At 39.9% G+C, this 14,120-nt stretch overlaps 1 protein-coding gene across 1 annotated transcript in view; it reads right to left on the bottom strand.

Annotated features, from left to right (window-relative positions):
• LOC118411299 (rap1 GTPase-GDP dissociation stimulator 1-like) overlaps positions 1-13,601 on the bottom strand; it is a 17,334-nt gene extending 3,733 nt beyond the window's left edge. Inside the window, exons 1-11 of the mRNA XM_035813488.1 lie at positions 13,500-13,601; positions 7,177-7,305; positions 6,755-6,877; positions 5,944-6,069; positions 4,946-5,095; positions 3,767-3,895; positions 3,128-3,253; positions 2,332-2,478; positions 1,800-1,934; positions 806-943; positions 532-657 (exon numbers count right to left, since the gene is read on the bottom strand). Of these exons, the coding sequence (XP_035669381.1) occupies positions 532-657; positions 806-943; positions 1,800-1,934; positions 2,332-2,478; positions 3,128-3,253; positions 3,767-3,895; positions 4,946-5,095; positions 5,944-6,069; positions 6,755-6,877; positions 7,177-7,305; positions 13,500-13,539 (1,369 nt within the window). The 5' untranslated portion in view covers positions 13,540-13,601. The remainder of the gene's footprint in view (positions 1-531; positions 658-805; positions 944-1,799; positions 1,935-2,331; positions 2,479-3,127; positions 3,254-3,766; positions 3,896-4,945; positions 5,096-5,943; positions 6,070-6,754; positions 6,878-7,176; positions 7,306-13,499) is intronic.
• Positions 13,602-14,120: the final 519 nt, after the last annotated feature.

The raw sequence follows: 14,120 nt of genomic DNA on the forward strand, positions 1-14,120 counted from the left end.
TTCAATTTTATGGCCATTTTAGACAAAAATGGACATTTTGGCTCTGTTCCCTCGTTTACAACCAATGACCCGAAATTTGTAAAGGGGTGCTCTAGATACTTATCCAAATGACCCATGTATAATTTTTGGCATGGAACACTTTAAAATGATATATTTGGGAATTTTTTGGGTCATTTTCCAATGGCCAAAGGGGTCAACGACCTCAAGGCCTATTGTTGCATGAGGGAGATGGCTGAAATATGCTGTATTTGCTCTCAAGCAAATGTCGGCCTTTCTAGTTGGCATTTTATGATTTTATGAGTCTCAGTTTTCTCAAATCTATGGACAATTTATGGAACATATCTTTGCTCATTTTACGGCTGCCTTGTACGTTTTTCAGTACTATCAAAAACAGTATGGTCTTTTTTTTATACACACAAAAGTTGATGTGCAAGCGGATATCATCCATGACTTATATTAAATTAAATATAAAAAATGAGCTGAGAGTCTCGGAATCATTATACATGTGCGTCACTAAAGAAAAGTTCTGACCTTGTCCATCGACCAACATCCTTAAAGTGCCCAGCAGTTTAAACTGCACAGGAGATATGTCCCCATCCAGACAGCTAAACAGGGCCTCCAACACACCGGCTTTCAGGAGAATCACTTTGTTGGCAACTGGAGACAACAGTGGTCAAAGTAATTTATAGATAAAATTTATAGATGAACAACTTGGAATAAGTTATTCTGGGTAGAAGTCAAAATGTATTAGTAAGTCAACAGTTACATAAAAAAACAGGCACAAACTCATACATGTAGTTTGTACCTGGGATAGCAAGGTTTCTCAGGGCACTCAGTACACCGTGCTGTATGTTCATGGCCCCCAGCTTCCCATCATGCTTATGGAGGAGTGAGAGGAGCGGCTCCACTATCCCCATGGCAACCAGCTGCACACAGTTTTCTTCTGCAGAGGAAAAGTAGCCGCTTTCATCAGCCTTGCAGTGAAATACCTCATCTGGAAACTACTGTGCTATGACATTCATGCGACGACACAGGAGCCCTACACTCCGGAAGGGGAAGTTATTCTCCAGTAGGTAATAATTCTAGGAGCTTCAAATAAAACAGGGATGATACTACTTCACAGTATACAATTGAGTACCCATTAGTCCCATCAAAAAAACATTCAGTGTTCTACTTAACTCTCCAAGTGTCCTCTAATCAAATTAAGCAATCTGAGCCTATAGCTGAATATGATGTGCCTGACAAGGTCTGAAAATTTTAGCTTACAAAGAGGATTTCAGGTCAGCAATATGAAAAACTTGTATCGTTATGTGCTCTATAAAACCTTGTAAACAATAAGCCTCCTTGGTGTGCTTATTGCCCTTCATTCATGCCAAAAATACTGAAGAAAGTGTATGTACAAATGTACCTACATAGAAAATAGGTGGATGGGGTCTGCATGGGTTTAGAGAGTCAATATAATATTGCTTAATAAACATGTTACATAAGTGTTGTAAGTCAACAAAAGTGGAATCCTGCAAAACGTTGACAAACATACTCATAGAGGCACACGAAAGTTTGTGTTCAGGTACCCAGGACCGCATACAGCACTGTGAAAATCATATACATATGTAGGTACAACTCCAAAATATTGGAACATTAAATGTACTTATTTACCCTACCTGATGTCTATACATATCAAACATTTCAATCTGTGTTTACTCATTTTCCTGCCATCATTGGTGCAGGTACAGGTCCAAACCTTTGTACCTGATATTACATTTACTACTCTGTAACCCATCCCTAGTCCCTATATGTACCATTCCTGGCAAAGTTTCCCAAAGCCAGCACCCCAGCCACGTGCAGATGCTCCCTGTCCGAAGGCAGCCACCCTGACATGACTTCCTTCAGCACCCGTCCGCCACCAGAGGCATACAGCAGCTTCATGCTCTCATCTGTAGGAACGAGAAAACTGGCTCTTATTACTGTTCCTCAGGCCTATGTTGAAAAAAGATATGTGTGAAAAATATAGTATAATATAGGTTTGGGATTTTTTTTTCCTTTGGCTCAAGTATGAGTTGTAGTGCGAAGTTAGGCATCTATGAATTGAGAGAGGCACAATGTATAAATTATCACATAGTGAAGGAAAATCATAAAAATTTCTAGGTATGCTGAATTTTCACAGTATCAGGTGACAAATTCAGTAGATCAACACTATTTCATATTATATATATTATATATAGTGAATGGTAATTATGGTATATAAGGATTGCCTTTGTGAATTGCCTTTACTTAGGTCCTGCTGTGGCCTTAGTGTTGATCTACTGATAGATTATACACCATATCACTGACCTCCAGTTAGCAGCTGTACAATGAGATCTGCTGAAGCTCTGGATAAGCTAGACTCATCATCACCCTTATTTGCATCCTCAGATTCACAACTCAGGGTCAGAAGGGAAGTAGCTGCACCAGCTTGAACCAGTTGTAGTTTGATTCCATCTGTATCATTGGAAAATAAATTTTACCCATTATAACATCCAGTGAACAGGGATGCCTATAACTGTACAATTTTATGGAATTCATACAATCTACTAGATTCGGTAGAGAAAGGTACAAATTTTGCAGAATTCATTTCATACAAGTTTAAGCTTTATAGAGTATACATGTATATCCTTACTACATGTAATTTGTTGGATTTGGCTGGCTTACACCAACGCTCAGTCTCACCCTGCTAGTTGGTGACTAAATTACACTGATATGTTGCCTAACAAGCCAGCATTAGAGCAGGTGGAGGTTTTTCAGTATTAACATGTAGCAGAATGTGATATGGTCTAGAACTGAATATTGTAGGAAACGATGGATATCCCAACACTTACATGTTGAACTTACATGTGTTCATGACTGTCATATTTAACCCAGTGTGTGTGTGCAGTGAAAGCATACCTCAAAAAGTTATATCTGATGAGTCTTTGTCATTATGTTTAGTATGTGGCCATGGGTTGGTGTCAGCAGAACAAAGTTTGTTTGCTTGCCTCCAAGCAGCTCTCTACAGCAGAACCTCCTGTGTTTGCATCTCCTGTTCTGGACATGACATTTTAGAAACCGTTGACATTACTTTTTGACTCCCCCTCGTAGTTTGTAGACTCACCATGTTCAGCCAATGTTGCCAGCAGCTCCAGGATAGTTTCCATCAGGTCGGAGCCAACCTCTGAGTCCATCAACATCACCAGATCACCGGCAAAGTTGGGCCCGTAAAGGCTTTCTTTTCCTGCATCTGATTGTGGCAAAAATTAATGTTTATCAACTTCTCAAACGTTTATCAGAATTAAAGGCATGTTGATTTGATTATATGGATGACATCCTTATACATGCATCATTTTTTGTCCGATCTTAGAAAAAAAGTTTCAATGTTTTCGACCATACTATAAATTGTACAAAGAAAATGTAAAATCTACACTGCAGGATGTCACCCATATAATCAAATCAACATGGCCTAAGGTAGAAAGGGCGTTGTCTTGTGTTAGGGTAGGGTATTTCGCCCAGAACCCAGAGGTCCTGTGTTTGAAAAGTTAAGGGGTCTTTCCCAGTGCGAGTGGATCAAATAAATCTGTCAGGATATCGGATATGTCAGCAACTTGTAAGCTTTAGTATAAACCTGGTTGGATATATCATGGAGGGTTCATGCAATACAAATCAACAGGTCAAAATGCTGGGTCCATCTTTATTTTAAGATGTGCACACAATTTTTTTCTGTGCATCTAAAATCAGTGCAGCATTGGGTACTAACCTGACTCAGCCAGGCTGCCAACACACAGGAGAACCATTTGGCACACAGAAGAATCATCAGAGTTTTGTTGAAGAATCTCTCCTAGCACCTTGACTGCACCCAGGGATAAGGCCTTTGACTGCAAGCTCTCTGTAAAATAGTAAGACGTGACTGGCCGCAAAGAAAAGAAACATGACTTAATGAAAATATTTGCCTATTTATCATGACTAATATTCAAAGGAAACTAATTATGGCTTCTACCAGAGTCTGCATTCTACTAAATCTATAATATTCATTTGATAGCATTAATCAGACAAGCATCATTTTCAGCTTCAACATGTAATGTCAACCCTCATGATTACCATAGGCCTAAGACTGCCATATTGGCTCAATGAGATCAGGACAATCATGCCAGCTGCCAATGAGACACAGGCACTTTGGTCTAAAACGGTAAACTTGGCCCAACACCTTGGTCAACTTGGCCAACACCTTGGTCAACTTGGCCAACACCCTGGTCAACTTGGCCAACACCCTGGTCAACTTGGCCCAACACTTTGGTAAACTTGGCCAATACCCTGGTCAACTTGGCCCAACACATTGGTCAATTTGGCCAACACCTTGGTCAATGTGGTCATGACCAGGGCTATGGCCAGGGCTCAAGGGCTAGTGTTAGGGTTAGGGTTAGGGTTAGGGTTAGGGTTAGGGGTTGGGCTTAGGATTAGGGTTAGGGTTAAAAGTTGGGGTTAGGGTTAAGTTACGGTTAGGGTTAGGAGTTGGGGCTAGGAGTTGGGGTTAGGGTTGGGGTTGGGGTTGGGGTTAGGTTAGGGTTGGGGTTGGGTTAGGGTTGGGGTTGGGGTTGGGGTTGGGGTTAGGGTTAGGGTCGGGGTTAGGATTAGGGGTAGGGTTGGGGTTACGTTAAGGTTAGGCTTAGGGTTGGGGTTAGGGTTGGGGTTAGGGTTAAGGTTAGGGTTAGGGTCAGGAGTTGAGGTTAGGGTGCTGGGCCAAGTTGAGCAGGGTGTTGGGAACAATGAGTAAAGAGCTGAAGCTTCTGAAATCATGAGAGTCCATGTCATTAATTTTTCATCCACAACTCATTGCAACATGCAATTGATACATATTCTGTGTCTACACACAAGTGTATCTTCCAGCCCAGAATGTATGTTGATAGAGAATGCATGCTGAACACTTGCCACAACTTACCATGTGTATTGGTGAGGTTTAATAAGAAGCCACAGCCGACAGTGCACATGCTGCTATGGTCAGGCTGCTGCTGGGAAGACGTTAGAGTTTGCAGTATGGCCAGGAGCTTCTCCAAACCACCCAGTGACTGCACTGCATCCCTTGCTTGGTCTACAAACATTATATAAACATTACTACAGTATAAAGTAACATTTATAAAAAATGCATAATGTTTACCTTGACATGGTCTAGCCTAATAAACTTCTGCTCTGTGTCTTAGTCAAACACATTCATACATATCTATGGTGATCAAGCTGGTGTGTTACGCCAAAGGGCGGTGATACCGGCTATATAGATACAGATACCGACCAGTTCCTTTCCTGCCATGCATTTGCTACATCATGTCATGGAAAATAACAGGATGTCTGCTGCCTTCCCAATAGCTATGGTGGCAGCCATCTGGTCCAGGTCATATATTTGTTTGGAGAATATATGAGTGCAAAATCTAAGCTTATTACTGTACTGAAAATGACCTCAGCACACTTACTCAACATTGCACTTCTGTATACTCAACATTGTACTTACTCAACATTGTACTTCTGTATACAGCTGAAGATTCATCTTAAGTCCTTTCCAAATCAGCAAAGGTTAAAATTCAAAAGTCAACTACTCTATGCTGAATATTACCCAAAGTTATTTATTTCATTACATGTACATAGTCCACCATTATAGTTTATTGCTCTCCTAGTCATTTAAAAATCCTGCCATTTGTAGCCACTTAGACCTGATATTTGTGACACAACCCTGACCTGGATCAAAAGAATTATGGCAAATATTAGGGCAATGTATGTTTCGAATATCACCTAGCCTTGTAAGTAAACAACATTTCAACCATTTGTCACATAAAGGGTTGATACCTGTGATGGGAATTGGCAGAGTAATAGATTATTTACAGAAGTAGTATGTAGATTTTCCATAAAGCCTTATGTGTGTTGTGTCTCTTTCATATGAAAACCTACCATTATCAAAGCAGATGTTGCCTAAAGCTCTGCAGGCCTGTTTCACTGCTGCAGTATCATCACATGAGAGCAGCTCCACCAATGGCTGGACAAGGCCAGCTTCCACACAAGGCTGCCTTACAAATTCTGCATGTTAGGTGAAAATAATAAAAGTTGTAAGAAGAAAGAAGAAATGTCACGCTATAATTCATGGGCAGTGATACTGTAAGTGGCAATGTAAGTGGCAATGAAGCCCCTAAATATTAGGCCAAGGAAAAAATGTGGTGTTTTTTAAACATCTCATCATCCCATCTATACCCGAGTCTAACTAATTTACTTTTTTAGCACCACAGATTTGGTAAGTTTTCTCTGCCTCTTTCTTTTATAGCAGCCATGAAAAAAATAGAATTGGTACGTAGGGATTCTCTTTTTCTTCTTCCTTTTTTATTTCATCAAGTGATCCAACAAATACAGTTACTGTACAAACCATATGGACTAACCGACCAATCTGAGCTAAATATCTGGTGTTAAGCAGGTAGGTATTTCACTTGACTGTGGTATGTTGGTGGTCTATTGGTGACTGTTTATTGCAGTTTTTCACTCTATTACAAGTTGGTTACAATGGTAGCATAATGGCATATATCTAGCTGCTGGCACGTTGCAACTTGCATTTTTTTTAACTTTTAAAAGACCATTGCCATTTCATGTGGAAAATTGGCATTGTTGGCACCAGTTGCCAATGTTGCTGATCCTGCTCATGGCACTTAGTCATCAAAGTACTGCCAGCATACCGCAGACCAGTGAGATACCAACTTTAGGCATCAATAGTCACCATTTTTGGCTAACTCAGCTACTAGTTGAGCAACTTTGGCAACGTCTTTACAGTCAGCGCTGAGCAGAGGACACAGCCTGGGCAGAATTCCATGGTGAAAGATGACTCTTCCTGCTTCGCTTCCTATGAGTAATACAAGATAGAATGCAATTGTTGTATGTCAAGACAGTATTCTTAGTCTTGTTCAAATAGCTGATGCCATGTTGATAATATCATATGAATGGCATCTGTGGGTGCTTCAATTTAAAAAAAAAAAAACAGCTTTTGACCATACTGATAACCAACCAAAAAACAGTACATGTAAAATCACTAGCTACATTGTAGCTACAGGTGCTTTGTACATTACATCCTCATAATTCACTCTGAAAATTGATTATCAAAACTATTACTTTAAACAATGATTTATATATCTATGAACCTACCATTTTCAGACAGAGCCGTCAGCATACAGCTGACACAGGCAGACATTCCCATGGAGTCTGCTTGTTGAGTGTCCTGCATTCCACTGTCATTGGACAGTTCCAACTGACTTAGTGCCTTCTCCAACTCATCTATAACAAAGCAACACATGCAAAATTAAGCTGACATTTGCACCCTACCTGCAGATAGACTTGCCATTATCACAAAAACTTAACTTTTACCCCAAATATATCTAAAAAAAAACATCCTCTGAACCAATTTTTGTATCATAAGAGTTATTGTTAAGACGGTGTTTCTATACATAAGGCATCACTTCTATGGAATTTAATGGATTCTATGGAATTGCAATTCAAATATTGACTCTTACAGTATTACTAGAGGTAAACATGGATCAAATCAAGCATGGGAAAGAATGGAATAGGTGTTTAGTCCTGTGGTTTAGCAGTACTTTTTTGCTAGATATTCTTTTTTACCCTTATGCATTAGTTTTAGGGTCTCCAGAGGATGTCATCCATGGAATTAAGTCAGTGTGGCCTTAACTGATGAAGACTTTCCAATTGCCCATTACTAAAAATGTCAGATTTTCAGCACCAAGGACAGAGCAATTGAGTTGAATATTCACTTCATAGTACAGCTAGAAGGTACTCATCTGAGCAACAAGGCTGTTCTAACATGCTCAAGACACCTTCTCAAACTTGGAACCAGCAGTTTACATCCCTTTCAAAAGATAAAGCTCCAACCAGGATGCCCTTCTGGGGCCTCACAGTTACCAACCTATTGGATACAGAAGCTCAACTGTAAGGCTGCTACAAATTATAAAGAGAAGATTTATCTACTGAGGTTTGAAGGGACCAACTTGATTAGAGTTAGTTGAAGTTAAACAGCATCATGTCTATATTATCATGGCCCAACAACGAGGCTATCAGCTAATGGATTATCATCATAAAAGATACATTCTTTGTTAATCTGTGATGACGTTCTGCAAAATTTACCTTTACGAACAAAGACTTAACTTTTACCACAAGCAATTATGCCAATCCTTGTATCATTAGCCTTTGTTTCTGTACATTCCATAATGAAAACTTTTCAATTGCTCATGTATTAGGCCATGTAGCCAGGTTTTCAGTACCAAGGACAGGCATGACAGACAATATTTCTTTCAGTGTTTTTTTATTATTATTTTGATTTGGAAGGGCCAACTACAGGGGTCAGGAGTATACAATAGGCAGGGCTAAATTGTAGCTGGAGCAGCTGCCATTCAGAGGTAACTCAGGTAGCCTCAATATGACAGTAATGGCCCAAGATGCAGCGCATAGGACTGAAGGTTTTGAACCACTCACACTAACTCCTTATAGTACTCTCTTCTACAAGTGTGATGAGTGATCAAGGTGTGGGTCTCCACAAAGACAAGAGCTCCATTAAACATCCTATCAGAGGGATGTCCCTTACTAAAGCTATGTAATATATTAGACATTTCCACCTGAAGTAGGTGTCCGTTTGCGAGATTAAAACCCAGGAGCTGCACCAACACAATACCAAATAGAAGTATTTGGACATCAAATTAAGTTTGTAACAAACTGGAGTTACAAGAAGAAGCTGATGTATGTTGAAGCCACAGCATAGTTGATGAGACAGGCTAGGGGTATGAGCTCAAGTAGTCTATGATAAGATAAAGTTCTCAGAAGAGCAACAAAAACATAATTCTGCTTTATCGACAGCATTCCTTCTGCTGCCATTTTGTTGGCAGCTTGGAGCTTAGAGTTGACCCACCAGTGTTCCACAAAAGGGTAGTCCTATGGGCTTTTTGAGGCCGTAGAGGCAGTCCGATGTTATTTACTGTCTAAGACGGATACCCACTGAATTTTGAATTTTGAATGTGACCCTAAAATCACTTCAGTAAAAAGACTGTTTTCTGTATGCACAAGCTAATTTCATAGTACGGAAGAAACAGGACAAAGCTTACCCATTCCAAAGCTCTGGCAGCTGCAATTGAGGCTCAAAATGTTATCATGGTGGTCAGAAACAAACCACACCACATTTCACAGCACCTTTGGAACACTTTGGACCGAGGCCTCACATCAATCAGCCAGGCAATATCCCTTAAATCAGTACGAGTTGCCTGGGCAGACCCACGTTTGTTCCCTGTTTATGGTTTCCTCACTTTCAGATGCACCATGTAGATACGAGAGCCTACACCAAAAAATGTGTCTGCAACTTCAGCGCATAGTATGAAGCCTTTTATGGATGTCTATAAAAATTCCAGTCATTGTGATTGATCATTACTTTGCAGGCAACATCCGTATGGAAATTAGTGCTGTTAGGTGAGAAAACTTTTCTGAGAAAGGACGAATGAGCTGTGACCTGAGATGTGCAGGTAAACTTCAGCTCTACAAATTTACAGATATACATTTCTTTCCACTAGTTACATCATGTAAGATATAAATGGATTCCACATCAAACGTTTTGCCTTGAAGATTTCATGGCATGAAGAACATGACCCACTGCTGTAATCATGGTTCACCTTTGTTTTTCTTGCCACTTAATTTGCCAATCAACTGAAAATTAATCACCACAATGATCTGAAATTTAGTAGATATTGATAAAAGCCTACATACTACATAATTATTCCCCAAAATCTCAGTTGCACCTTATGTCTTTGGTGAGGCCCCAAACTTATTGATCATCACTCGTAAAAGGTCAATATATGGACCTTGAAGTCAAGCTAGAAGATAGAAGAATATTGATGCAGAAAAACCTGCAGTGGTTTTCACATGGTCAACTACAAACCACAATAAATACAAAACAAATCTTAAATATGTGATATCTGTACTATCATGTACAATAATTGCCCTAAAAAGGTTGGAAATGTGCCAACAATGGCAAAACTCATCCAAGTGGCTACCAATGTGCTAAACGTCAGTGTTTTTCTTGTTGATTACAAAATTTGTACTTGATAAGCTTCAATTTCTAAGGCTATCATTGATAAAGAGGTCAAGGGCAATGACAAATCTTATCACGTTCCGTCAAATCAGACATACACAAATTATTACATAAGTTCATATGATACAGTCTCTGACAGGTTCCAATGTTTTGGCCTTATGATTTGCAACCGGCCCATCAAATGGAGGTCCCGTGTTTGAAGAGAACCACACCTTGAGCACATTAAAGAATCATACCACACTTTTCAAAAAGAGTAGGAGCTCTTCCCCAGTTGAATGGATCAAACAATCAAACAAAGAGTGTATTCTATTCATTTCATGTAAGCAAATAGTGTGATACAGCAAAGTATCACCAGGTTCAGAACACCCCTATCAAACATTGTAGAAATAGCATAGAAACAAAGATACTTGCAGCAGCGTCTGTTTCATGAACAATGTTTAAAGCATATGTACCACCCTTGATCTTTAACAAGCCATTATGAAAATATCTGCTTTCTGGCCAAACACCAAATCCCGTGATCCTGCAAATCACATTACTCTGGCCCGTAAATGAAAGTAAAACAGTAATTGACAAGTTATAGCTAGATGTATTACCATGCTGCCAGGTAATTCACATGATACCACACAAGAAATTTGTACAAACGTCCATTACCACTTGTTATCCTATACTGGGACAGTCAAATGGAATATTGGATGTAGCTGACTCAATTCAATCAAGCAATTCTTCATATCAATGGCAGATTACATCGGCAAAGAATAGATCCTTTTATAATTAGACTTTTAGACTATTATACTGGTATCTACTTGTCAAACATCTTTTTGAAAATTTGAGAATTTTTGTCTAGCAGACAAACAGAAAATCTAACAATATAATTTAATCAAGGCCCAACAAAATTGCCTAAAAGATAGCTCTTAAGAGTCCCTGTCTGTAAAAACCAAGCATAGGGTGGCCAAACTCAAAAAATCAATTTTCCTTAAATTTTGTGTGGTGGTAGGGCCTTGGTCCAAACCTACAAAAATGGCAAAGTTTTAGATCTGCGGTCACCGGTTGCCATGGCAACGGCCATTTTTCAAAATGGCGGATTTTCACCAAGGGAAGGCCTTAGTCGCGTACAAAATAGACCTTCTTTGGACTCCTGTAGCCCCCACAAATTAACAGATATTTTATTGATTCTCACATATGTTATTACCCATATTTTAATAAGAAAAATGATATATAGTGATGCTCGAAATATTTTTGTAGTGAGGTGCAGCAGATGTTTAAAAGTGATGTGTTTTCGTGAATTTCCAAAATTGACAAAAATCCATTTTCAATGACCATTAGCTCATTAAAAGGCAAATCAATTTGCTTGATTTTTGGCACAGTTATAGTTTGGACCTTTGCATACATCATATGTAAAAAAAAATTTGGGACTCTTACGGAACGGACCGTGGTGACCCTCTCCTTCCATGGCCTTTAATTTGACCTCCCTAATCAGGGTTGGGGTTTTGAATTGTAACGTTATTTCCCGTGCAGAAAACCCTTTCCCCCAAATCAAAGCCAAGTACCCATTTTGAGACCTGGGTGGAGTGTTGTGAAAGTTGACAATAGTGAGGCAGCAATAGGTTCTGTAAACACACCTCCTGTACATTCATCCATGTAACAATGTGGGGCTCCGCTAAACCGTTACGCCAAAAGAGACAGTCCCATTTGGCATGGTCTTTTAGGGGAAATTGTATTCGTCATTTCGGGTGGTGACAACGTCAAGTTGGAGGCCCTGTGTATACCGCGGCATATAGGAGCTTTCGAGGTCTTGGCCCCAAGCGTCAAACCTCGACCTGACTGCACGTAAATATGCAAAAGAACCCAACACACGTCCAGAAGACCAGCTAGGGGCGGCCGGTGATATATGAAGACGAACGTCACTTTGTTTAATATGGATTGTTCTCGATATAACATGCATTGGCATAATACCGGTCATAAGCCTTATACCGGTCGATTAAAAATAGTGGAACTTAAAGAGATCTACACATGCAACAATAGTTATTTCTGAGGTATGCACACTTCAGACATCTAGGTGTCCAATACATAATTTACAAAGCATCGATAACAATGCATTCGAAGACAACAAGGCCAAAAGTTTTCAGGTCATTTTCGGGGCAGGCGAGCTCGTCGTGGGACAAACACACTGTCACGTTCATCGCCAGATTTGTAGATAATAATCACATGTGCTCACGGCACAAGACGAGCATGATTCAACAGCAATCTTGACTTTCTTTTGGTGACCTACAACTCGTGTAAAAGTGTGAGGAACCGTTGCATTATCGCCCGGATCTACGGCTGAATGGGTCAAATTGAACGTACGCCGCCATTTTCCCGCCATTTTTAATGCTACGGCCAGCAGTAAAGTTTTACGTCATAGCGGTTGTGACGGACCAAAATTGAATGAAAATTCTTGTCAGTATACGCCCATTTTCTCATGATTTTTTGTATGCTCATGCAGATTTTTGTTTTGTGCAACTACTAACAGGAAAGAAAGGAACAACAGAGGATGTATAAAGGTACATAGCGGCAGTTAATTGTGCCGTGTTTCGTTCGACCGGTATAGTGCACCCCCTTCCAACCACGCGCCCGTTCTCCGTGCAATTCCGCGGTGTGTTCCAATTACGATATTATGTTTTTAGCAGGACCAGAGAGACAAAATAATTTACACAGAAGAAGTGGCAAAGGTAAGCTGTAACAGCAACATGTAACTGGAGAAAATGATGCGTTGATCATTTGCCAAATTAGCATTGCTTGAGAAATTGCAGTAAACCGACCGGTATTAAGCCAATGCATGTTAATGATAAACGCACAGAGCTGTTCACATTACTTTCCGCTTGCTCTACAGAATTTGCTCTGTTCGATAGATAAACTTACATTCTGGGAGGCGATAATCTAGCCTGGGTACCATCCTATTTCTACCGGGGCTCCTTACACTCACTTCCCTAAAAACTTTTTAGGGGTAGCGAGTGTAAGGAGCCCCGGTAGAATACGGATGATACTCAGGCTAGCGATAATCCTCACTGTGTACAAGTGAGGCAAATATATCCACGATTGTTTATACCGTAGAACCAATAGTGTAAATGACATGCTAGACCCTTTATGTTGATGTATCCATACCTATAGATATCCATATATATGTGTTGAGTTGTACTGGAAGTAGTTGTTATACATGTAGACCTTACGAAAGTCGCTGTACTTTTGTCGTGTCAATAAAGATTGTTATGTCGACCCGGTGTCAACAAAAGCTTGGCCAAAAAACACGGGCCGTAGCGAAGCAACATAAAATTTGCAATACCACTTAAAGCTACTTGAAAAACCTTAAATAAAACCTTCTGGTGTCATCAATTTCGCACAAACTTACCCATTACTTGTGGTAACTTGACTACCGGTCTCTCGTTCATGGGCGCTGTCACTCCGACTTCCGGGATAATTCACTGGGTCAAAGGTGAAAGGTTGGCGCTTACGTCAAGCAGATGTTCGGGTGGAAGATAGGGACAGGGACTGCATTGTTTCAGTAAAGTAACAGTATGTACAAGTAATGCATGTAATGCTATGGGGAAGGGTTTAAAGATTGAGACTTACTTCTTCAAGACTTTTTTTGCGTGCGCGTGTGTGTGTGTTAACGTTACAACAGCAAGTATACTGGTCGGGCATAGTCAATGAGTTCGATAGCTGACCACTAGAAGTGAGACTTAAGTGATAACATTGACTGGAGTAACTGCCAACTTAATCTGAGTTTAAACTTCAGTACACCAGCCAGGCTGCTCCAAGTCAAACTCAAAACGTTCATCATTATTTCCCAGACTAATATGTTGTTCTGTTCGGAATTATGTGTGTCTATATCAGCTTTCGAAGTATAAAATACCTGTAATCTTTGAAATAACTTTCCGTAGTATTTATGACTTATGCTCGGTACTGCATGGGTGGATCACAAGATGTGCAGTATGATTCTACGATTTATAAGAGGCAGATTTAAATGTAT

The sequence above is a fragment of the Branchiostoma floridae genome, chromosome 3, assembly GCF_000003815.2.
Source record: "Branchiostoma floridae strain S238N-H82 chromosome 3, Bfl_VNyyK, whole genome shotgun sequence".
NCBI lineage: Eukaryota > Metazoa > Chordata > Leptocardii > Amphioxiformes > Branchiostomatidae > Branchiostoma > Branchiostoma floridae.